The sequence below is a fragment of the Desmodus rotundus genome, chromosome 10 (assembly GCF_022682495.2).
Source record: "Desmodus rotundus isolate HL8 chromosome 10, HLdesRot8A.1, whole genome shotgun sequence".
In the NCBI taxonomy this organism is placed as follows: domain Eukaryota; kingdom Metazoa; phylum Chordata; class Mammalia; order Chiroptera; family Phyllostomidae; genus Desmodus; species Desmodus rotundus.
In genome coordinates this window covers 2,080,108-2,103,512 of record NC_071396.1, presented here as the reverse complement: position 1 = coordinate 2,103,512, position 23,405 = coordinate 2,080,108, and the positions used below count along the sequence as shown (strand labels likewise).

The 23,405-nt window shown below is 48.2% G+C and overlaps 1 protein-coding gene across 1 annotated transcript; it reads right to left on the bottom strand.

The window, feature by feature from the left end:
- Window positions 1-1,739: 1,739 nt before the first annotated feature.
- Window positions 1,740-18,635, bottom strand: ATP6V1G3 (ATPase H+ transporting V1 subunit G3). Its single transcript, XM_045184529.3, has 4 exons — window positions 18,490-18,635; window positions 9,196-9,296; window positions 4,355-4,530; window positions 1,740-2,117 (listed from the first exon to the last, which is right to left on the bottom strand). The coding sequence occupies exons 1-4, from the start codon at window positions 18,569-18,571 to the stop codon at window positions 2,045-2,047; spliced, it is 432 nt and encodes a 143-aa protein (XP_045040464.2). The 5' UTR covers window positions 18,572-18,635; the 3' UTR covers window positions 1,740-2,044.
- Window positions 18,636-23,405: the final 4,770 nt, after the last annotated feature.

The following is a 23,405-nucleotide window of genomic DNA, read 5'->3' as shown; positions in this document are numbered from 1 at the left end:
TGGCTTGGGGTTTCTTTGTCTTGCTGGCAGACCAACAGGGAATTCTAAGACACGTTTTAAGTTCTAATCCTATTAAACTCCTGTTGCAAACTTCAGGAGAAGCTATTCTCCTATCATTACAAACTATTGATGAATGTGAATATTAAGTTTGTTCATCATTAACTGATACCACGTGCCAAGCCCAAGTTCTGCCCTTGAGGAATCAGAGTCTGCAGGGAAGATGAGTATGACTGAATGCCGCCCGACACGGGAAGTGTTGTTATACTAGAGTTGTAACAGTTGTAACAATCACCGGGGAGGAGGGCAGCCCGCAAGGGTGAAGGGCCACTTTTCCTGGGGTGGTCAGATAAGACTTAAAATATTAGTAAAGCTTTAAACTCGACCTTGAAAAACGAGTAGGATTTGCCAGGTAGAGAAGGAAAGAAGAGGAACTCTGGGCGAAGAGAGTAGCCTCTGGGTGCAATAACCAGCCTTCGTATCATTTCATTTTCCTGCTGCTCACACTGCTGCTCGGGCTGTCTCCCAGCTCCCGAGGCCTGGACTTAGGACGGAGGGTTTGTACCAGCCGCACGCACTGGCTTCAGGGCGTGGCGGAGAGCAGCATCGTCTCTCTAGGGCCTGGAGTTTCTCTTTCCTTTCGTGTGGCCACAGACCATTCTGCAAGCCCTTCCAGAAATGGTGGCTTATCCAAATCTCCATCCACAAAATCACAGCTCTTGCCAGACCTGGCACTGCCACCGCGGGGAACTTGCTGGTGGTGTAGACCGATATCAGTGGCGCTCGATGCCGCGGTTTTACTTGGGGTGTTCGGACGTGTTCACATTCGTGCTCAGGAAAGCGTTTTTCTGAGCCGCGGCTACAAACCGTGAGTGCACCAGGGAAAGAAGATTGGCAAGGTTCTCGGGGTCGCTGTAGGCTCTGCTAGAGCGGGGTTGGGGTGCCTGGGAAACCCGTGCATTCTCATGGATTACACATCCATCAAAATGATATAATGAGTTTTCAGTGGTCGCTGCTTTTTCAATGACAGTGCTAACATGATAAAAACAGGTTCCGTTCCCCTGCTGTTCCATGGTGTCCTGCTTACCCAAGAGAAGCAGTTGTCTTTAAAAATAAGCTGTTTTATGACGGGCCATGTAAACCTGCCACAGAGTACATCACAGTGACTTCCTGCCCTTCCCCACCTCACCGCCCTTCCAGACTTTTCTTCTCCTGACACCAGCTTATTTGGCTCAGCTCCTTTTCAGCTACAACAACCATACTTGCCATCCATAGTATAAGCTCTGCTATGCCTCTCACTAAGGGCCAGGGAGCGTTCCGGGCGCCGTATGGGCGTGCAGCCGCTGGCCGCATGCACCAGCTCTGCCGTGACACCATCCCTCCGCAGTCTGAATGAGGGACGTTAGTCACGAGCTCAGGGTCAGGGTGCCCGGTGGTTCGGGGAGAGGAACTCACACAGTCTGGCTGCAGGGACGGTCCCCTTCGATGCTCCACCACCCTTTTCACAGCCGTCCTACTCCATGGGCTTTCTGGTCCCAGTGTCCTAGCAGGCAGGGGTCTAATCTGAGGGCACAGGGACCTCACGCCTTCGAGGCGTCCCTCATCTTACACTGAAGTGACAACTAGGGTCCCTTTGCACACTCTGTCCACCTGGAAGGTGGCAGTGTTGGCTTACTGCTGGCGCTCCTTGACCATGTTTGGGCGCTAACATAGAGGGAAAAGAAAACCCTAAAGCATTTCATCCCTCTGCATTTCTTTTCTATTTTTAAAGATTTTATTTATTTATTTTTAGAGAGAGTGGAAGGGAGGGAGAAAGAGAGGGAGAGAAACATCAATGTGTGGATGCCTCTCATGTGGCCCCCACTGGGAACCTGGCGCATAATCCAGGCATGTGCCCTGACTGGGAATTGAACCAGTGACCCTTTGGTTTGCAGCCTGTCTCTCAATCCACTGAGCCACACTGGCCAGGGCCCCTCTGCAGAATGCACGGCTGTGTGTTCAGGTGCCATCGGAAGGAGCAGGGGATCCATAGAGGGGTGACTTCTGATCAGGCACGGGGTCCAGACAGGGAGAGAGGGGCATCCTCACCTCCTCGGGTTGTTCCGTGTCTGGGGGAAGACCTGTATGAACAGAAAAAGCATTTTAGGAGAAGTGTGTGCAAAAACAGTCCTCTTTTCAGTGACCGGGAAAGCTGTCCTGGGAGGGATCATCTCCGGGACATGGAAAGGCTCTTTCCTGTGTAAGTGGACCCCCCCTGCTGCCCTAGACCGGAGCTGAGAGGAAGACACGACACAACATTTGAGTGTAAAGCGGGGTGAGTTACAGAGAACCTAGGGTGCGGGGTAGGCATCCTACTCGCTCCCGCCATGGTGTTCCGGGAGGCGTGGGCTGCTGGGCGGCCTCACCAACTCCACGGCGGTGGACGAGGACTCTGAGTACTGAGTCCAGCCTGACATAGGACATGAAACTCCCTGGGAAGGGACCCATGGAGACCACTGAGCTCAACACCCTTTTGTCTATTAAAACTTTTTTTAAAAGTGTTGGTATCGGGCCAGAGAGACTGAGTTGATGATGGGACATGGAGAGTTTGGGTGCAGCCAGGACCAGACCCACCCGCTATGGACACCCCGACTTCATCCCGCCTCCTGGGCGTGGTGGCCGCTGCGTGCTGAGGAAAGCCCCGTGCTGACCCCAGTGTGATCACTAGTATGCAGGGTCTCAAAAGTCACCCTGTATCTGGGGTAGGCTCAGGAACTTATTGTTAACTGAGGTGCTCCAGACGACATAGTCAAGCCTCTTCCATCCAGAAAATTGACATCTGGATGGTTTTCTCGAGATAAGGTGTTTAACCTATTTATCGGGAGCTAGCGAAGGTACACCCCAAGGCTGTGTATTTGGAGTGATGTTTCCAGAAGCGCAGTTTTACCCATTGTTTCTCAGGTCTCACTCTGTAGCACCGTGTTAGAATTCTCCAGTCTGTGCCGAGGTGGGAATTCTTCAGGCTGTCTGCCTTCCCCCCATCCCCGGCCAAAAATACCATCAAGGACAATGTTCCCAGGAAGGCTGGATCCCCTGCTGCTCACTAATTGGAGGATTCCCTGTCTCTTTCTGGTAAACAGAGAAATCTATCCCATAAAACCAATAAGCTGACCTGTTTGGTTTTCTTGCCCCTCGCCCTTCCCCATTAAACACACAGGAAAACAAAAAGAATTAAAAATTTCTCCCACTTGCTTAATGTGAATATAAAATTGGATATCCCTGAGATTTAAAAGCTATGATAAAAATTTTAACTTTGTCTGCTCAAGGGAAACCTAAACGATCTAAATCTAGGAGAACCTCAAACAAAAACCAGTTAGACTCCTCACAGTCTGTATTGGAAGCTGCAGATATGAATTATTTGGTAACAGTTACAACGTACTGACTACATTTTGTCAGGACTAGAGCTAAAATATGTCTGCACGTATCAGCTCCCTGGCTGCATCGAACAAGGGCGCCCACCCCCTCAGCAAGGGAGCACCCCCAGAAGCACCAGCTGCCAATGCCATCACTTCAGAGATGAAACTCAATGTATGAATCCCAAAGGGAGACCGACATTCAGCTCATATCACACACTGACCTCCAGTGGCACCTGGAATGTTTTTAAACCTAAACATCTATGTTAGCCGTGAATTTAATCTGCATTTACTTTTCAATTTTAAAAATCATGTTTGAAAGAGATGATTATCTTGCTATTTGAGGTTGGGCAGAGGGGATGGTTATAGAACCCATTTCTTTCTTTCTTTCTATCTAGCTCATCTGCCATCCATCCATCCATCCATCCATCCATCCAATCATCCATCCATTCATCCATCCATCCATCCATCCATCCATCCATCCTTTCTCTTTCTATCTATGGAGCTCTTAGCATGCTTCTTTGACCTAGTGGCAGCATCTCACTGGTTTTCTCAGGGATTATGAGTTAAATAAAATCTTTGGCATCTGTTCACTTTCTATCTGCCTGAGCCTCATGGTTATATTCTCCTTTAAAAATGCTCTCTGGATGACTACAGCTAACAACACATTTTTCTAACTTGATAAAAAGGAGTAAACATTAAAAACAAAAAACAACCTCACACCCATGAAACGTTCTTGGGGCCATGTTTTCGTCAAGTGTCAAAAAAAATATCCCTCTCTGCTCTCTTGACTTCCCCCACGTTCAATGACAAGGTCATGTGCTTTTAAAGTCAGGGCCGATGGGTGGGTTATGGCACATCGAACTCTGTAAGTGTCTAGCCGATTTAAGATTTACCTCCCCAATTTCTCAATGGAAACAGGAAGCTACAAGCACCCAGGCCCTTGATGGGACAGTGGGTCGCACCTTTCGTGGGCGGCTCTGTAGTTGGCGTGGAGTTCTGGTTTCACGTTGCACACCACGCTCAGAACCTGTGTGAGCACACTTTCCACGCACGCGCTGTAGCGTCCCTTCAGGTCCCTGATCGTCTCCAGCGTCTGCGCCTCCATTTCTTCCGAGATGCCGCTCTGAGAGCCCAGCACCTGCCAACAGAGAGCAGGATTCACCACCTGACACGTCCTATCAAACTTGGCTGGTTTTACAGGTGAACAATTTTTTGGTCCATTTCTCTATGACTGTTCTATGGTGTACACATTATGTGTTATTTTTCCAGACTCTCCTCGCAAAATGGAGAAGATCACCAGCATCGGGAGTGGGATGGGTGAACTTGCCTGAGATGGGAGGCTGGTCTTGGCAGGTGCTGCCACTTCTAAGCGGACCGCCCCACAGTCCAAATGAAAGTCCGCTCACGGCCTTCCCGCTGTGCTGGGAAGGGTTTCCATCACATTTTCTGTGTGTTTACAGTAGTTTCCACTCAGCCTTTGTGTCCTCCCTATTGTTTATAAAACCAGGGGAGTTGCGCGTTCAAAGGGTTCTGTGGTTGAAGCCCTTTGCAAAGTTACTCTTTGCCAGAGCAAACAGGCCCGCTTCTAATTTGCCTCCTGTGTGAACTCAGCCTTTCTTTTTTTTTTTTTAATTTTCATTGTTATTCAATTACAGTTGTCTGCCTTTTCTCCCCATCCCTCCACCCCACCCCAGCCAATCCCACCTCCCTCCCCCACCTCCACCCCCCCCCCTTGATTTTGTCCATATGTCCTTTATAGTAGTTCCTGTAATCCCCTCTCCCCACTATCCCCTCCCCACTCCCCCCTGGCTATTGTTAGATTGTTCTTAACTTCAATGTCTCTGGTTATATTTTGTTTGCTTTTTTCTTCTGTTGATTATGTTCCAGTTAAAGGTGAGATCATATGGAACTCAGTCTTTCTTAAACATGGCTCGTTCAGGTGACTCAGTTGCTTTTTGGTGTCTTGGTTGTTTTCTTCTGTGAGTGTTTAGGGGAGGTACGCATTGAATTTAATCCACGAGATCCACTCGTGCCCGACACCTGCTTCAGGGCTGTTAAAGTCTAGTAAATCCTAGAATCCGCATCACCAATCTGGGCCCTCGACTTGCAATCAAATGCGATAAAGGCTGTGGGGTTCAAGCGATTTTCTGTTTCTGTCCCAGGACATAGGGGCTTCCCAGGGCAAAGAAAGTCATTTCAAGGAGCTACCGCTTCTAAGACATCCATATAAAAATCATCGCATTCTTATTTTTATATTATACGTGTTACATGAAGTCTTCGTGATCGGGTACATAGTCTTCACTTGCGGAACATCTTCATCGGGCTTAGCGACATTTCCAGCATTCAGTAGCCACAGGGGACGTGGCCCCAAGTTTTGACGGTGCAGGTCTGGGGTGACAGGTGCCAGCTGCTGCCGTTCGTTACGGTGTCAACATGCTGCGTTAGGACAACGCGGCTCTTTTCTGAAGACAGTTACTGTAAAGATGGTGCTCAGCACAGAAGCTTAGCCCTGGGCAAGGAATCAGCCAGTGTTACTGAAAATTATGACTTTTCCCTGTGTTGCCTGCACATGTGAATTTTTGTGATCCGTGCACGGGGTCAGACAACACTCGAGCACCCTCGTGAGCAGCCTGTCATTTTGTCTCATGCTGCACAATTAAACAGAGTCTTATTTCCGAGTTTAGCTCATACGCACTTGTGCGTTTCCACCGTGCTTCCTGGACGGCACCCACCACGGAGCACGTTCGGTGACCTTGCTGGGGTGGCGTCCCGGACCCTCGTGCCTGCACGTAGTGTGGCTTCCGCCATGTGAGAGATGACACGAGTGACCGCAGGCTCCACCGGGCCCCCACCACTGCCTGGCACACAGCGGGTGCACCTGTTTGTCACACGGAACAGGAGGAGCAGGTGTCCGGGTGTTACTGAGAATGCACCACCCATGTCTGTTTCTCTCGTTGGCAGAAGCCCGCTGCCTGAATGTTTGGGACAAGAAATAAATGAGAAGTTGATAATTAGGTGGCAGGTAACGGTACATTTGGCCCAAGGGTGCCAGGAAAGGACTTTTCTGAGTCAATTTTCAGATCTTCAAATGCCGAGGCGATGCGTGGGGCTCCCCACCGTAAGGGCTGGCTGTCGGTGCTGGGGAAGCCTTTCCCTGGTCTGCGTGTTTGCGTGTTTCCTTGTAAGTTGTTCAAATGCCCCAGTTTAAGAGACAGTGGAGGCTTGGGTCCTACACACCGTTTTGCATTCTCAGTGTGCGGGTGTCCCAGAGAAACCAAGTGCACTCACGATAAATATTCAGAAAGAACAATTAAAGATATAAGAAATCTTCAACATCCCCAAGGCGACCATTTTCCAGTCTGCTTAGATTCCTGATTCATCTAATTTTTATCGCATCAACAACAGATTTCATTTTCCCACCAGAGTCCAGTTTCTTTTTAGTGATGTCCTACCTTCTATGTGCTGGGCAGACCTGGCACGCATGAGCTAAATAAATCTTTGTCACAAAATGTCTGTTGACATACCACCCACATTGGGCTATCTGATTCTATCCATGTGTCAGGGGGCTTTAACAAAACACATACAGTAACAAGAGCTAAGAAGGAACCAGAACAGCAACATTCAGGTGCAACACCTGTAACAGGTGGAAAAGTGGCTTCTGGGGCCTCCTCCTGGACCTGCCTGCCCTGGGCTAATGATGAGAATATTGAGCTGAGCGGCAGGGACTCCAGCACACAGAGGTCACGGCCAAAGAGGGCTGTGGGCACCTACAGTTCGACAGAACGACAAGGCAGCCCAGGCCTGCGCACATGGAGCTCCCTCTGTGAACTTCTGATCAACTCGCTGCAAAATCAGCTTAGAGCTCTAGCTAGGGCAGCAAGGAGGAGTTTTAACTATTCTCCCAGGCAGAGAATGAATATCTTAGACCAGATTTACGTCTTGGGAGATTCTTCTGGAGAGATACTGTTGCAAGATTTCACGCAACCACTTTCTAAAATTATGGTCAGTTTTGTTATTATTGAAAAAGAATTAATACCTAGATCAGAAGTATCCCGCACGAGACACTAAAGCTGATGGGCGTTCAGGGTGATTACTTTCTCAGGTCCCGACTATCGTGGCTATTACAGGGTTTGACAGGAAAGGTAGAGGCAGAGGAGAAGTGAGTAGTTTTTCATTTTTCATTGAATACCTATTGTGTGTTTACTCTTGGCGGACGCTTTTCCAAGACTGAGGGAAACACAGAACAGAACAAACCAGGGACCTGCCTTTTTGGTGCTTATAGCCCAGAAGGGAAAACAGAAAATCAACAAAAATTGTAACTCTTTTGTGTATTGAGTAGTGATAAATGTTACGGCTGTAATGGAGGAATTGGTTTCTTTTTTAATGACACACACACATTTAGGTGAGGTGATTAGGGAGAGGAGCTAGTGACTGAACAGAGGTGAGAGGAAGATCAATGGGTTTAGAAGAAGAAGGTTCCAAGGAGCAGAGATGGCATGTGCAAAGGTCCTGTGGCAGCAGTGTGCTCAGGCCTTTTGAGAAAGAACAGAAAGACAGAGATGGTTAGAGTAGAACCAGTACAGACGCAGGTGTACAATGTGTCCCAAAAGGCCAAAGTAGACATCGTGGCAAATTACTGAAGAGTCTTCTGTTTCCGTATGAGATTCACTTAGTAACTCTTTCATGAAAGCGTAAGGACATGCTTTTTCCTACACTAGCTTTTAAAAAGTATCGTCAGTTTATGGTAAAAGGCAAGTGCGTGACATTTGCAGGGCCCGCAGGTGAGAGAGACAGGCAAGGGCCAGTTGTGGCGGGCTGTGTGCACGCATGAATGGACCTAGGATTCCCCTGTACAGATGTTGATGAAAACATTTCTTTTTTGTTGAGTGGCCCACTTTATCCTAGGAAGAACTTTTTATTTTAAGAACAGCCCATTGGAAAAATATTTCCTAACCTGGGATGCAAGGTGCCTGTTCCTACACAAACATACACGAACTCCCACTAAAATCGAAGCTGTAAATGGAGGGATTTTGCAAACTGCTTGCGGTGTATCTTGCAAAGCCTTTGGAACAAAGCGTGATGTACACCTCCTACTGAGGCCGAAAGAAAGTATCGTATAAACTCCAGCTATGGCACGTGACATTTAATCGCTTCTTTTAGCCCATGTTGCACCTTGAAAGGAAGATGTCAGCTCTGAAAATTTCATGCACTTATTTTTTAATTGTCAACTGCAGGCATTTTTAAAATGCTAGTGTAGGGAAAAGCATTTCTTTACAGTCCGAGGAAACACTTGTGGAATAACCCCAGCTATTTGAAAAGCAAGTCGTAAGGACATTTGCAACAATATCCACTTTGGTAGTTTGTGTATCTTGAATCCACTCAAGGAAATTGACCCAACGTTGTAGAATACTTATTATCAATTCCACTCGTAAACACTAATAGTCAAAAATATGTTTTCTGAAGTTTTTTTTCTTATAAAAAGTGTGTTTTAGTCAATAATTTGTAGTCAGGAATCACACTGGAAGCAATCCCTTCGATTTTGTATTCGAGAGGATAATTTTTCATATGTACTCTGTATGAAATAATAATTACTCATGGACACTTTCGATGGCAAATCAAAAAGCCTCGAAACTGAAAATGAACAATCAAAATGAAAAATCACCAATTCGTCGATGTTGAAGCTTTGGTTTCTCGTTCAGCCTTGGCTGAAACTGTGGGCGCTCCATTCAGTGTAGCTGCAGCCTTGCAGCTCATGGCTCTGCGTGGCATGGAGATCGAAATTGGTGCTGACTCTCTGCCTTACCTTAGATTGTTTCATTCGAAACTCCTTATCCTTCTGCATCCGGTACTGGTCAATTTCCACCATCGCCTCATCCTTAGCTTGCTTTATTCGCTTTGCTTTTCCTGAAAATGAACAGTGGCAGAGAAGGAATGATATTTCTTTTTCCTACACATGGAATTTCAAGCTTGATCTTTAAATGTACAAAGCGAGGTCAGCATTATTTTTTGATGATTTGTTTTTTTTTTGGAACAGCAAACTGCATGCACCAGTGCTATTTATTGAGAAACTCCTTATCTTTTCCGATGGGATTCTGGAGACCGTGGGAGGGACAACGGTCGTGCACCCTTCCGTGTTAAATGTAGTGTCTGCCTTTCTGCTGACAGCGGTAATGGCCAGAGAACAGATTTCCGCTGTCACTTACTCGAAAAGACATTATTGGGTCCAATTTTCTGTCCTGGTTCGCCGCCAGGAACCCTTCAGTCCCCACCAACTGGATCCTATTTAACGCTGGCAGAGCGCCAGCACAGCACAGCCACGCCGCTCACACTCTATCAAACCCGCTTACAATTTTTAAGAGCGTTTTATTGGGATTTTTTTCTTGCCATTCCTCGACGCTAGCATGTTTGATTAAGCCCCACAGCACATCAAAGTAGATCCTTTTTTTTTTTTTTTTTCTGGTAGCTTTCTCTGAGGGGGACTTGAAAGTGGCTGTAAAACCGATTGTTTTTAATGGTCGGGAGTTTAGTGAGGTAGCTCTCTTTTCTTTGATTAAGAGAGAAGGTGTAAGCCTTAAGCCAGGGTGCAAGGGAGGCAGATGGAAGTCGGACAACTACTATGTTGTGGGGTCATTAGCGATGCACATGACTTATTTTTGACAACCCAAGGAAGTGGGGGTGGGGGGTTATAGACTAATATTAATTGCTGCTGTGCCCCCCCCCTACCTTCAGGGGGTTAGGTCCTAATGCGGTCTGATCATTAAAACTTTAAAGCAACTCTGAACTGTATTAAAACGCTTTTTCCTCGAATCTATTGTCTTTCTGTTTCAGTTAAATGCCTTCCTTGGTTTGCCCATTCGACATAGTTCCTCTTCTCTGATAGGGTCCCTTTAAGCTTTTGTTCAGCATTTTTGTCAGGGGTTGGTTATAGCATGGAGATTTCAAACTAAATATTTTCTGATTAAGTAGCATAAAAGAAAATCTTAACACAAGCTTTTATCTGTTATATAGGCACATGTTTCCATATGTCTTTGCTTTTAAGAACGTTTGTGGCACTTGTGTGAAGATAGCTTTTAAATGACTCTCCCCGCTAGGTCTCAGTTGCTTTGTGCGTCACTGTATAATATACGGACTGAGGACTCACTGAATTTACACATTGAAATGTGGCTCTGAATGTCTACCAGCTTCGAATGGCATTCTGAAACCTCATGCAGAGCAGATATCTCCCTGTCTTTATTCCCTTTAAAATCCAGAGTCTGGTGAAAATCAGTGTTCTTCTGGTGCTTCAGGCGGAAGGATCATTAACTGATCTTTGTCCTTCTTAACCAAGGCTCATTACCATTTTGCGTATGAAGGATTCTTTATTCTCTAGGTTCTAGCCCTTCCGTGGCAAGCAAACACAGACTATTCCACTCACCGAAGAAACAGATGAAGTGTTGGTAGGAAAAACTACTTCTTGATCTCAGCCCACTTTCTTATCACGGCTCGTCATTACATTAGGACAAAGATATATTTATGATGGAGTAACATTTTCTTAATAGTAATGGGTTGTAGGATATTTTATAAGATAAATCACACCAAACACCATTCCTCTGCCTCTTAACTCCATAATATGTAAACACTTGGTGCCGAAGTCCCGGCTCCAGCCCATAAAAAGGAAAATAATAGTAACAGAAAGTGCTGCAGCCCCCCCCCCCCCAGCACTCCACGCGGAAGCCGAATATTAGCTCCATTCCTCAGCGACAGGCTCCAAGTGTCTGCGACCCCCCCTTCCTGTCCTGGCACCGGTCACCTGCTGGGTCTCATTCAATTAAATAGGGGAGTCACCAGGACCTCGCTGCTGGCCGGCATTTTCTTGGCCGGACTCAGAGCTGCCTCAGCGGGAGCCTGCCGTCGCCACCTCGATAATCCAGAGGGAGAAACGGGGCCCCCGGCTGGCTGATCCAACGGAGGCGAAGCAAAGGTACGCGTCACATCCCCTCACGTTAACCTCGGGTCTGCTGCGCTGTGGGTGGACGAGGGTTTCCAGATTTCGGAATTAGACCTTTCTCGTTAAGTATGAAAAGCAAAAGGAGCCCCTATTCTTCTTTCTGCATCACACGCAGGGACGGCCCCGTGGGATCAGAATTTACGTGCGACAGTCAAATATGTGGTCCCAAAGTTCCTACCAGGTCACACAGCTTCATCGGGCCAAACACGCTGCTTTCCGGCTTAGGAACCATGCCTGTCTCACGCACCGTCACTTCACAAACCGCGCCGGCCAGTGAGGACGGGTTCGCTTACCCATCCGTCCTCTCTCAGCGTCTCCCCAGCATCTACTGCACACGCTGCCTAGGGCTGGGAACCAAGGACTCCGAAACACCTACGACAGGGCCCTGCCTCCGCCTGACACCGATATGGAGCCTGTTGGAAACACCGGCATGCCGCTACGGCTTCCAAGAGAAAAACCTTAAAATACATGAAACTGTGAAAAATACACAAAATCAACGAAGAAAGCAATGGAACACGAGCCTATCTTGGTTCTGTTTGTTCTGTGACCTTTAAAAATCCCCACCTCTATGGAAACTTCTGAAATTCTAGGGCATCTCTGCTTCCCCTCCTCCCCAGTAGTCATGTCTTATGGTAACAGAGTCCGTCCAAAATATAAAAGAATAGCTATGCAGAGTGAGGGAGCGTTTTCTGAGCAGGGAGCCACGGAGGGGCATGGCTGGACTTACTACCCAGGGAAGAATGGGGATGGAGAGTCTATTAGGATATTAGAAATGAGGCGAGAGCACCCTAAGCTATTTTGGGGGACTCTTTGTAAATGGTTCCACCTTCATAAAACCGTTCATTTTTAGACACGTGGCCCGTGACGCGGGCAGATGTGTCCTACATTCAACAAGCCACTACAGGGGTCTGTGCCACAGGATGTTCTGTGGGAAGAAACTAAAAAAAGAGGAACATGTTTGGATTGATTTTTCAGGTGATTTGTGGGGAAAGTATTAAAAAATCAATTCTGAGCAGGTTAACCCTGAACTCTGTGGGAGACAGAGGAAATGGTCAAAGATGGACTCTCCCTGGCTTCTTGGTTGGGAGAGGCCAAGGGCAATGCATCCCAAGATGCTCAGCTGCCCCGCGGCTTGGATTGCTGCCTTGGTTCTGCAGCCTTTTTCTGACGAGGAAGATGGGGCTTCATGGACCGTTTCAGACAGATCGAAATTACACACTAGCCTCTGCTACAGTGAGACAGGAGAAGCTATGTCACCTTGAGCAAGTTAGAGTTTCTCAACCCGAGCTTTCTCAGCTACCAAACGGATTGAATTACTGCAAAAAGCCACTAGAAGGATTAGGAAAAATGTATCTGAGGTGCTTGACAAAGGATACTCAGTAATTTGTATCCATTATTAGGAAACTAGGTACAGTTGCTGGGGCCTTTGGCCATGCAGCAAGCCAAGCATGAGTTTGAGGAGAAGCCCCAGACTGTCACCAAAGAAGCCTCTGTCCCTCTCTTGAGGACACCCAGGTGCAGGTGTTCAGAAAGCAGCTGAACAGACCAGTCTGGGATCCTGGAGAAAGGTCTCGGGTGGCGGCAGAGATTTGCAGGTGTGTCCTTTGGGCGTGAGTCCACGCTGGTCGTAGCAATGGGGTTTGGACTGAAATTGAGGGGGAGTGAACAGAGTGAGCAGGAGAGAGGGCTGAGGGCTCCACCAGGGGGATGCTCGTTCAGGGGGTGAGAAAGCTGCAGGGACCCAGAGCGGACACATGGGGAAGACGGTGATGTGATCACAGAGGCAGAGAACAGCACGATGCATCTCCCAGCCAAGGACCCCTGGCCCCGCCAGAAGCTAGACGAGAGCTCGGTGCTCGCTCCAGGTCTCCGGAAGGTACCAGCCCAGCTGGCCCGGTGTGTCTGGGCATCAGGCCTCTCGAACGGGGAGACGATACATCTCTGCTGTTTGGAGGCCCCAGTTTGTGGTAATGCGTCCCGGCAGCCCCAGAAATCCACACAGACATGCAGTGACAGACAGACAACCTGCCCGCTGAGTGCCGGAGGCAAAGCCAGCTACCTGAGCATGAGGAAAGAGCAGGAATCCACACGAGGCATCACCTGGCGAACAGGTGCACCCGGTAGAGCAAACCTGGACTGGTTACGAAAACAAGGCCGCTGGGGCATGTTTGGAGGTTTTCACCTGTTCCTACGAACCCTTTCCATTCTCTTCTAAGCCAGATGGCAAAACAAACAAACCCGTGACACCTTTCTTGGTGGTGTTAACATTATGACAAACCAGCCTCGTTCGGAGAACACTCTGGTTTGCTCTCGTTTTACAAACACTGGAAAAGGCAAACGTCGTCAGGGAAACAAACCTCCCGTTCGGTGCCCGAGATTGTCCCCGAGTTCCTGTGCCGACCCAAACCGATATTGTTTCATTAATCTGCTCTTTGGGTCTTTAATGCTCCTTTACTTGCACTTTTCTTATTAAAAAATATCATAAGGCATTTTCTCTGGCTCCTGGCTGCATATAACCAAATGGTATTTGTAGATGAAAATGTGGTTATTATTTTAATATGACCCACTCGAAGAAATGAAAGTCCAATACACTCTCGAGCAGCCCATTAGTCTGTGCACCATAAAGAAAAGAGGAAGGATTTACAGGCCTACAAAACACTCGGCACAGGGCCGGGAAGGCCTAATAGAACCACTTCTATTTTATTAGTTTCTTCCAAGTCATGTCTTCCTGAACCAAAACATCCACTTGCATAGTGAAGAACTCATTAAATCAAGGGGCTTGCTTCAATAATTACAATATCTGCATATTTGGGAACAAATAGGCAATTAGCAGATTTTAAAAAGCACATGTGGTTGGCATCCCAGAGACCGGCAAAAACTCATCTACGTTACTGTGAGAGCCAATGCGAGACCTCAGTATGACAGAGAGTAGAGACATTTTCCTATGTACTCGTTTTGCACTGAAGGCTAAGTCCAGAGCCCCTCATAGAAGACCGTGCTTAAGAGACAGCTGGGGGACTCTCCTGCTTTTTAGGGCGCGTCTGGAACATGCCTCCTGGTTCAGTTTGCTCACAGTCCAGAGTTGAGCATGAGCATCATTCACCCCGTCCTTCCCTCTACAGCCCATGATGCAACTTGTGACTTTGGGTTCAGCAGGAACGCTATGTCCTGCAGCTGGCAAAGTGGACGGGTCGTTGACTTGTGGGAGAGGCTGTGCACACGTGTGGGAGAGATAAAACACTGGCTCTTTGTGTGATGTCGTGTGGCACGCATTGGAGTGTCTGGGAACGGCACCAGGGCGACGCTGTGGGGCTGCTGGGGCTTGCAGGGACTGTAACTGGGAGGGAGTGCACTCTCCTACCAGGACATAGCTAGCAGTGGGGTCTCATGGATTTCAGGGAAACTGGTCTCTGTGTTTCTTCTGCTGAGGGGACCCTGAATTTCTGATCTAATATTGATCGAAGCTGCAGGGCGATACCCCAAACCTGGAAGTCCAGGGCAGCTCTGAACCAACACGCTCTGCTGTAAAAATGTCACTTGTCCAGGACCAACACACCCACTCTTAGGTTTGGGTTAATGAACAACTTTCTAGGCAAAAGGTGCTCACTTGAAGTAAGAAAATTGAAAATCGTGCCAACCTGCTGTGTTTTCATCTAAATTCAACCAAACAGTAAGGCTGTTTTGCACATAAAAATTTGTGTGAGTGTCTTAACTAATAAATGTAATTTAACCCATAATCAGTGAATGGAGGCAAATATCTCAGCTATTTTAATCATCTAACCAGAAGCCGTCCAGCTCCCTCCAATTACAGGAAAAGTTGACTCAGAACTTGGGGCAGTTGTAAAAAAAAAAAAAAAAAAGAAAGAATGAAACTAGATTGTTCTATTCTACTTATAGTAATACACAAGTATATGTTCGGTATATTAAAAAATAACTCTGTAACCTGTATTCTACTATCTTAGGTACAGTTTCCAGTCCTTGAAACATCTTGCCTATACTTTCACTTTACCAAAAGAAAAGATCGAAGCTCAGAGATGCTAAATAACGTATACAAAGACACATAAGTTTATACAAAGAAACATTTTAAAAAAGCCAGTGCTTTTTGTACACTGTGGTCTCACATCCCAGCCATTCAAGTCTGTTTGCTATCTGCTCCTACCTACACCCCACCCCCCCGCCCAAATTGTCTCAGTAGCCGGTGACTGCCCATTCCCACAGCCCCACAGCCTTTAGGAGAGTTCCTGGTGCATCGGTCTGTATCCCTTAGGGCGAAACATTTATACCATGTACTGTATTATGTAGCAGCTCTCAGAGATCTGAGGCCGTGCTTCTTAATGGAATGCATTAATACTTTTGCAGCATAATATAGAAATACTACCACCTCATTAATCTTGTATTTTTCTAAAATGATTAACATGTGAATTGCTCTGTTTTTACTCTCTCCTTCTCCCTCCCTCTTTCTCTCTCTCTCCCCCTCGCTCCCTTATCTTTCTTTCTTCTTTAACTATATGTTTAGGAGTCCACTCTAGCAAAGACTCCACGCTGGCTTATGAGAGGCTTTGAAATAAATGGATTCAAGAGCGAGGAAGTGATTGTAGACCTCCTGAACGGTGTTCGCGGTCGTGATTCACGGGTTTTCACCCCAAGTCCCTATTCGGCCTTCATGTATATCAGATTTCGAATGAATGCCTTCACAGAAAAAGCAAATACAGTGAAACGCGTGCATTTCTAAAAGGGGAGGCGGCCTGAACCTCGCACGATGTCTTCCCTTCTCTTCCTTCAGGCTCATTGACGCGCTCATCTCACTGGGGAAGTGTCTAGGTCTGTTTCAGCTACACCTCCATCATCGTGGCTTGGAAATGGGCACCCCATAAACACTTGTTAAATTAAATGAGCAAATGAAATTAAAACTAGCGAAATAGGAGAGATGCCACAAAATACCAGGTAGGAAAAGGAATGCTTACTTTGCTTTAGAAGGATTAAAACCTTGTGTGGTGGGTGTGGCCAGCGAAGTTGTCACTCCAAACTTGCCCTTGCTGATAACTACTTAAGATAGCAGCCTCTGTCCAGTGACAACTGTCCTCCAAGCCTGTGTTTTCCAAGGCAAAGAGGACAGACTGACATTGTCTGGAACACTGAATGCACAGGGTAGTTGTTGAAAGTCAAAATATTTTCCAAAATGTTTTCAAGGACTGGGTATTACTATGGCTGGTTAAATATTTGCTTGACTATCCATCAACAAAGACTGAGAAATAGACTGAGAAAAAGGCCCCAAGGACTTTTAAGTCACCGGCAGATACAAGGAACTTTTGTATCCAAATAATGCAACATGTGTCTTCCCATCCTGAAGACAGGAAGAGCCATGTGGCTTTCTTTCATCCTTCAGTCTGAGGCCGGGTTGTTCAGCGTGGGTCCCACCTCCAAGCGACTTACATGATTCGCAGTATGTTTCTGCTCAAATGACTTTGAAAAACAAGGCGTAATTGGTCAAAATCACTGGAATCCTACCCTAATATTGATAACATATGTGCTCATCCATCACCTACACGGTCACAGTTGACATGGATTGTCATTCCGTTTCTTCCAGGACGAGGAAGCAAAGGTAACATCAAGATCGCGTCTTAAAACAAGTCGTTCTGTGCTGGGTGTTTTAACTGTGGTCGAAGACATTTGAATGCACAGTGAGGGAGTTTTCTCCCCTGAGTCACCCGCAGGTGCTGGCCTGCGTTGTTTTCTGTGGAAGTACTCTGCACCCTGCCGTTTTGCAATCATTTGCATGGTTCCTTGTAGAAAAAGAAATTGTGAAGGAGGCCAAGTTTGTCTCCCTTATCCGCTCCTCTCTGAGCCGCAGCCCCTGCCACCCCTGCAAGGGACTCTTGCCTTTTGTGGTTGGCACCCAGATTGCCAAGTGCTCCCGAAATCCTTTTGTCTTAAAGGAAAAGTGTTGACCTGAGGCCCCTACCCCTTTGGGCTGAAGGTGCCTCCCTCCCTGCTGCACCTGTCTCCACACTCGCCGGAAAAGGGGCATGAGTCACGGCTTTACCTGCGGCCTCTATCTTGCAGGGCCTCGGCTCCAAGTAGGAGGGAGAAAGTGGGCCCTGGGTCTAAGTGGGATTAAGTAACAAGATGAAGTGGGACAGTGGGAAGAACATAGGTGTTGGCCTGGGCAACCTAAACTTGAGCTGCAAAGTTGTGATTTTAGATTATTCATCCTAGAAATGCTGTACATTTCGGGTAACATGGTCGTTAAGATCTTAGCTTGGAAATCAGACCCCATCCAGACCCCGCCTCTACCAGGGACCCTCTGTGTGGACCTGGGCGGCCTGCACAATTTCTGGTGGCACCCTTTCCGCTTTTGTGAGAAGGGTTCCCGGGACGATTGGGTAAGATGAGCACTGAGCACAGTGCCTGGCACAATATTTTCTATTTTTTAAAAACATTATGACCTTTTGCAAACGATGGCCTCTCAGTTTCTACATCCACGCAATGGGAATAATAGTAATTCCTGATTCGTGCGGTTGTTGTGAAGATCAAACAGAATGGGAAGGGGGTGGGAGCTTGTGGGGAAAGTTCTGTGAGTCAGGATCCAGGTACATGACTCAGGACACATTAAGTGAGACAGTGAGAGTCAAACGGAGGTATTTCAAAACCTTAGAGATTCCAAGTCCTCCCGAACAGGGCGAGAGGGAGCTAGGAACCACGCCGTCCCACAGACACAGGCACGCTGGCGGCACGTCAGTGACATGTCCTCATTCCCTCACCAGCCTGTGGCTTCAGTCTGGACACAGCCCTCCTCTCAGCCCCGTCCCATGGTCGCGACACTGAGCTGCAGAGCATTAGGGAAGTGGCAGGGACCTGGCAAGCCCCTGTTTCAGTGACTCCCACATCCATGATCCTTTCACAGCCCCGCAGAAGGATCTGTGTTAGAGACCTGTGTTCCCATTACACAGCGGGGGAGCCAGCACTGGCCACCGTCTTGCAGGAAGAGAGGCAAGACCAGGGTTGGAACTGAGCATGCTGCTGAGGCCCGTGCCCTTCTCCCCACTGCCTGCCCACCCCCTGTCCTTTGGGTGACAGAGTCCCTCACGGTCACACAGCAGGGACACTCACTCTTCTTGGCCTCCTCCAGCTTGTCCTTGGCTCTTTTTTCTGCCTGAAGGAGCTGGTGGATCCCCTGGGACTGGCTGGCCATGACGGTGCCCGTCACGTCAAGTGGCTGCTGTGAGCTCAGGGAGGGGACAGCCCTGTGTATCCTTGCAGGAACCACCACGCACGTCAGTTTGTGGTGTCAACAGTGCGTTCTGCACACGGCCGTTCATTCCCAAACAGGCCAGGAGGCCAGACAGCTGGGCCCCAAGGAGAGCCCAAGGGTAGAATCCAGACTAACAAGTTAAGTCAAGGCAAGGAAGCCGAGAACCTATGGATTCTGGGCACATCAGTTCTTCTGCAGGAAATAAGGACACTTTCCTGAAGTGGTGGGTCTGTTTATTCACTATGATGAAGCATCTTCCCTCTTCTTTCAAGAAACAGTGACCTGCTCCCTGAACTTTTCTGCCAGGTTACAAGGTCTTTCTTTGCTCTCAGTCTGTGCGGTTGTAGTCCTTCTCTTTGTTTCTAGGGACTCGCTTATCACTTGGGACACATTGGCTCACTGTCCACTAGGGAGGAGATTACCTGGCTGTGTGCACAGAGATGGCTGGGGAGCGATTCTCCTTTCTCCTTAGAGCTCAGGGGCAGGAGTGGACAGGTTCGGGCATGGCCTGGCTCTCTGAGTGCGGTACAGGTGCGGGTCCCAGGGAGTCTTCAGCGTGGTGGCCAAGGCAACGGTCAGGAGCTCGTAACTGTAGGTTGTGAGGTTGGACCAAAATCATCTGAACGCGCACTTTGCTTTAGTCCATGCTTGCCTTGGGTGCTGTCCCGGGACGGGGCAGTGAAATCCGTCTTACTCAGTTTGATTCGATCCGGTACTGCGTGGACAAATAAGAATGTGGGTCACCGTGCAGAATTATCAAACGTTATTTATACATATCTAAAATTTTTTTATCAGAAATGAAAAGCTAATCTTTTGACTTAGGGCCAAGACATCTCTTTCCCTGAAATGATCTGGAGATTGGAGTTTCACGGATTACGCTTTCCGAAACTACACCTCTACTGCCTCACCTACAGAAACGAGCTTCAATTTCTCTAAATCGACGTGCGGATTTAGATAGTTATAAAGCAATCTGACAGCTACACTTGTAGAGACTTTAATGATAATTTCCCCTCAGTTCAGAGCTGTGTAGTCTGCACCTATAACACACAATGTGCACGCAACCTTTAGCAAATCTTTCCGCGAGGAACAGCCGCCCCCCGCCCCAGTGGAACACCTTTTCTATCTTTTTTCATTGCCATTGAATCAGTTGATAATATTTAATTTTTATTGCATCGTCCCAATAATCCGTACAACTGGCATAGACAGGTACAGCTCTTGGTAAATACACATTTTAACTGGTAAGAGCCGAAGCGAAGGTGAATTGGGGGGAGGTTCTTCAAGCTCAAGTTCAGCCCGTCTTAGGCCTTGGTTTGTACTTTTTCGCTAACTCAGAGGACGGACAGCACCATGGTTCTGTGAGTGGTTAAGTGGAGATCGGTAAGCGGTACTTGCTTGAATGTCGTACCAGCAGTACCTCCGGGATGCCTCCTCCGTGCATCCCCCTGAATGGGGCTCGTTCTTGAATTAGAGAGGGAGGGCGAGTCAGGGGGAGCGTGGCTCCTGGACAGGAGTGGGGTAGGAGGGGCTCCGTGAGCAGGTTGTCAATCACTAACGTGGGATACTGGCAGGCTGCTTCTAAGCATCTGCAACTTGCTGTGAGCTTATCAGTGGCGGGCAATTTTGGCCATATTTCCTTTGAGACCTCCCACTTTCCCACTAATATTAAGACAGGTTAATATTAAAGTTAATATTAATATCTCTTTCAAAAGAGATTTACCTTGATCTATTTAATCAAAGATGTTTTCCTACTGTCTAGAAATGAAACCATCCGATACTTGTCTTTCATTGGAGTGGCATAAATCATTTTTGGTTTCTATTTTGATGGTGTTAATGTCGATAATTTCTGTGTCACTATGTAAGACACATGATTAACTGATACTAATACTTATCATTATATGATGTTGTCATGATTACTTGTCATAATTTCCAAAGATAAAGTGAGTATTCAGTTGCACAGTCTGATAAAAATTCCCAGGAGTTCAAGGGATTTGGTTTGTCAGATGAGGTGGAGAGATGGACTCTCACTCACAGTCACTGTAAAAAAGGAAGTATAGTGCACATGTAGGTCCCTGCGCTTTGATTCTCTTTTCCAAATACTTTCATATTTCTTTTTGATTACTGCCAAACCCCCCCAAATAGTTACGAAAAATGACAAATCTTAAAAACAGAATCGGTGCCCTTCCGAAGAGGGTCCAAGTGCTGGGTGGTGAAGGGTTAAACAGAAACGCCTCTAACTTTGCTTGTACTTAAGAAAAAACTTAACGTTCAATGTTTTGAATAGCTATAATTATAAATTCAGTCAGTGTTCACTGTATATTTTTTTGGTTTCTCTTTTTTGAAGTTTCGTTTCTCCTCAGACTTCCTCTTCTCTTTCATTCCGTCATTGCCTCTGCATGGTTCAGAACACCCTGTGATTCTTCCCCTTTTGCCCGCACTGGTTTAGCCCTTGACTCTGAGTAATGACAAAAGGGACATTGGTTCCCAGCTCCCTGATGGCCTGGAGCTTCTAGGTATTCTACAACACCGGTCGCATCTATCCTGGTTTACTACCTGGGTCACTAGACTCAGGGATGTGACTTCCCTATTCCTGTCCCGCGGCCTCTGAACTTCTCCTCCCCTCTCTCTGTCCCGATGGCGACCACACTGCTCATTTTTTCTCCAACACCAGGAGCCTTCCTCCTTCTGCCTGGAAAATGGCGACTCCTCCCAAGGATGGAACTTTCCAGAGCCTCCTCAACCTCACTGACCCTTCTCCATCCACCACCTTCTAACTCCTGGTGCACGCCGGCACATCGGGGGGCATGTCCGAAGCCCCTCATACCCTCTGTCACTCACACGCTGAGGGTTAAGATGGCTCTGCTTTCACAGTTGTCCCCAGAGCGGGGCTTTGCCCATAGGGGACACCAGGCATTTTTTAAAAAATTACGACGACACTCTCAGATGAAGTGTACAACAAAAACACTCTCTTCACTGTGAGAAGCTTCAGTGGGGATTCTGCTGTGTTTCAAACCGTTGTTTTGGGGAGCGGGGCTTCTTCCACCGAAGGAGCAAGGGTGTACGTAGCAATTACTGTGATGAGAAGGCAGTGAAGGTGGAAATGCTGTCACTGAGGATGGTCGTTGCTTAGAGCTGAGAGGAAGTAGGCCCAGCTATGGTGAAATTCCGCAGACTCGCTTCCCAGACGGAGCTGCCGCCGTCTGCTCCCAGGGTGGACTCGGCAGACCCGCCACCTTTCATTTTCGCTTTGCTGGAGAATGCCACGGCTTCCTCCTGTCCTTTGCTCGGGGCCCGCAAACCCTGACGCTCAGTTACACACCCGACACAAAGTTCCAGGGGCCATGCCGTGGTCACCAGTGGTCACCGAGCAAGGCTTCCCACCCCTGCCTTCCACGTGGGGCCTCAGCGGACTCGTCGTGACAGAGGGCACAGGGGCCACGGGCGCAGGCCTGAATGGCAGAGAGACACTGGGCTGTATGACGGACAACAGATGCCTTTTGAACCACAGTATTTCCTCATTATTTACGCAATAGGGGCAGGATGCTGCCACTCGAGATCTCGGTTCTGCGTTTCCTCTGCAGTGCTTCACGGCTTCCCCGCCCCTGGTGAAGATGGATGGGGATGGATTCTGTGGAACATCCGGGTAGTTCTGGTCTAAGGAAGTTGTCCTGAGGTGGCTGTGTAATTCCCCAGTCCCCTCCGCTCCCTGTTCTGGGACATCTTGGTGCAGGAGTTCCCCTGAACTAGGGATGTGGGTGTTTACACAAAAGGATGGAAGGCTAGTCTCAGTGCTTCGCATGTCCTGCCGGGTAGCCCGTCCACTCTGTTACCCACCTGGCTCCTCTCACCTACCTTGAAGGACACCAGCATTGTCGATGCTCCCTCCCCTCTGTCGTGGCTCCCGCCATCTACTTTGGGTTCCTTCCCATTTGCTCTTCATGTCAATTCTGGAGTTGCCCAGGATTCGGTCCTCACACCACTTCTCTTTTCTATCTCTGGCCACCGCCTGGGTGATTCCCATCGTGTTAGGGTGTAGCCTGGCGTGGTCCTGGGCCCCAAAGACCGGAGACTGGGGTCAAACTCCTGCCACTGAGAAGTCGGCTGACCTTGGGCGAGCTGCTTAGCCTCAGCGGTCAAGCGCTGTGGCTGGAACAGAACCTGAGTCACGGGTGTACATGAAGACTAACTTGGATCGAGTATGAAAAACGCATGTCACATGGTAAATGCTGGTGATTATTATGAGCCTTTGGATAAAGCAGAGATCATCGCCCCAAAGAGCGTGGGACCCACTGGACTTCCACCCACACCAGGAAGTGCAGCGACTCTGCCCAGTTCCCCCTGAACCGTGTGGCCTCTTCCTCCTGTTTCAACACCGCGGAGTCTTTGTTCGCTGTTTGTTGTGCAGACGAACACTTTGGTCGCGCTGGTGAACGGCGTCCCTGTTAAAACCCCACGTGTTCACACCCACCAGGGGACTGAGTCATCGGTCCTTCGTGCGGCTCGGGAGGAAACCCTCCAGAAGCCTCAGCTCCTTCCTCCATCAGCGTCAGTTTAGCTATGAGTACAGTCCCAGTGGCCCTGAGCTTTCAGGCCTGCGACCTCTCTAACCAGGGAAACCTGCCACGTGACCCTCGCAGGCCCGCTTGCCATGAAAGAGCCATTTTTCTGGAAGGTTTTACCAGGGAATCGCGATAAACCTTTGTGGCCCGACCTGGCATCGTGGGGCCCTTGCTGGGCTGAGGTTTCCACTACCCTGTTTTCTAGCCATGTGCCCCCC

Coding starts and splice junctions, on each gene's coding strand:
- ATP6V1G3 (XM_045184529.3), bottom strand. CDS start 18,571: ATGGCCAGCCAGTCCCAGGGGATCCACCAGCTCCTTCAGGCAGAAAAA. Junction 9,297..18,489: donor GCTGGAGGAGGCCAAGAAGA/GTGAGTGTCCCT, acceptor GTTCATTTTCAG/GAAAAGCAAAGCGAATAAAG. Junction 4,531..9,195: donor TTCGAATGAAACAATCTAAG/GTAAGGCAGAGA, acceptor CTCTGTTGGCAG/GTGCTGGGCTCTCAGAGCGG.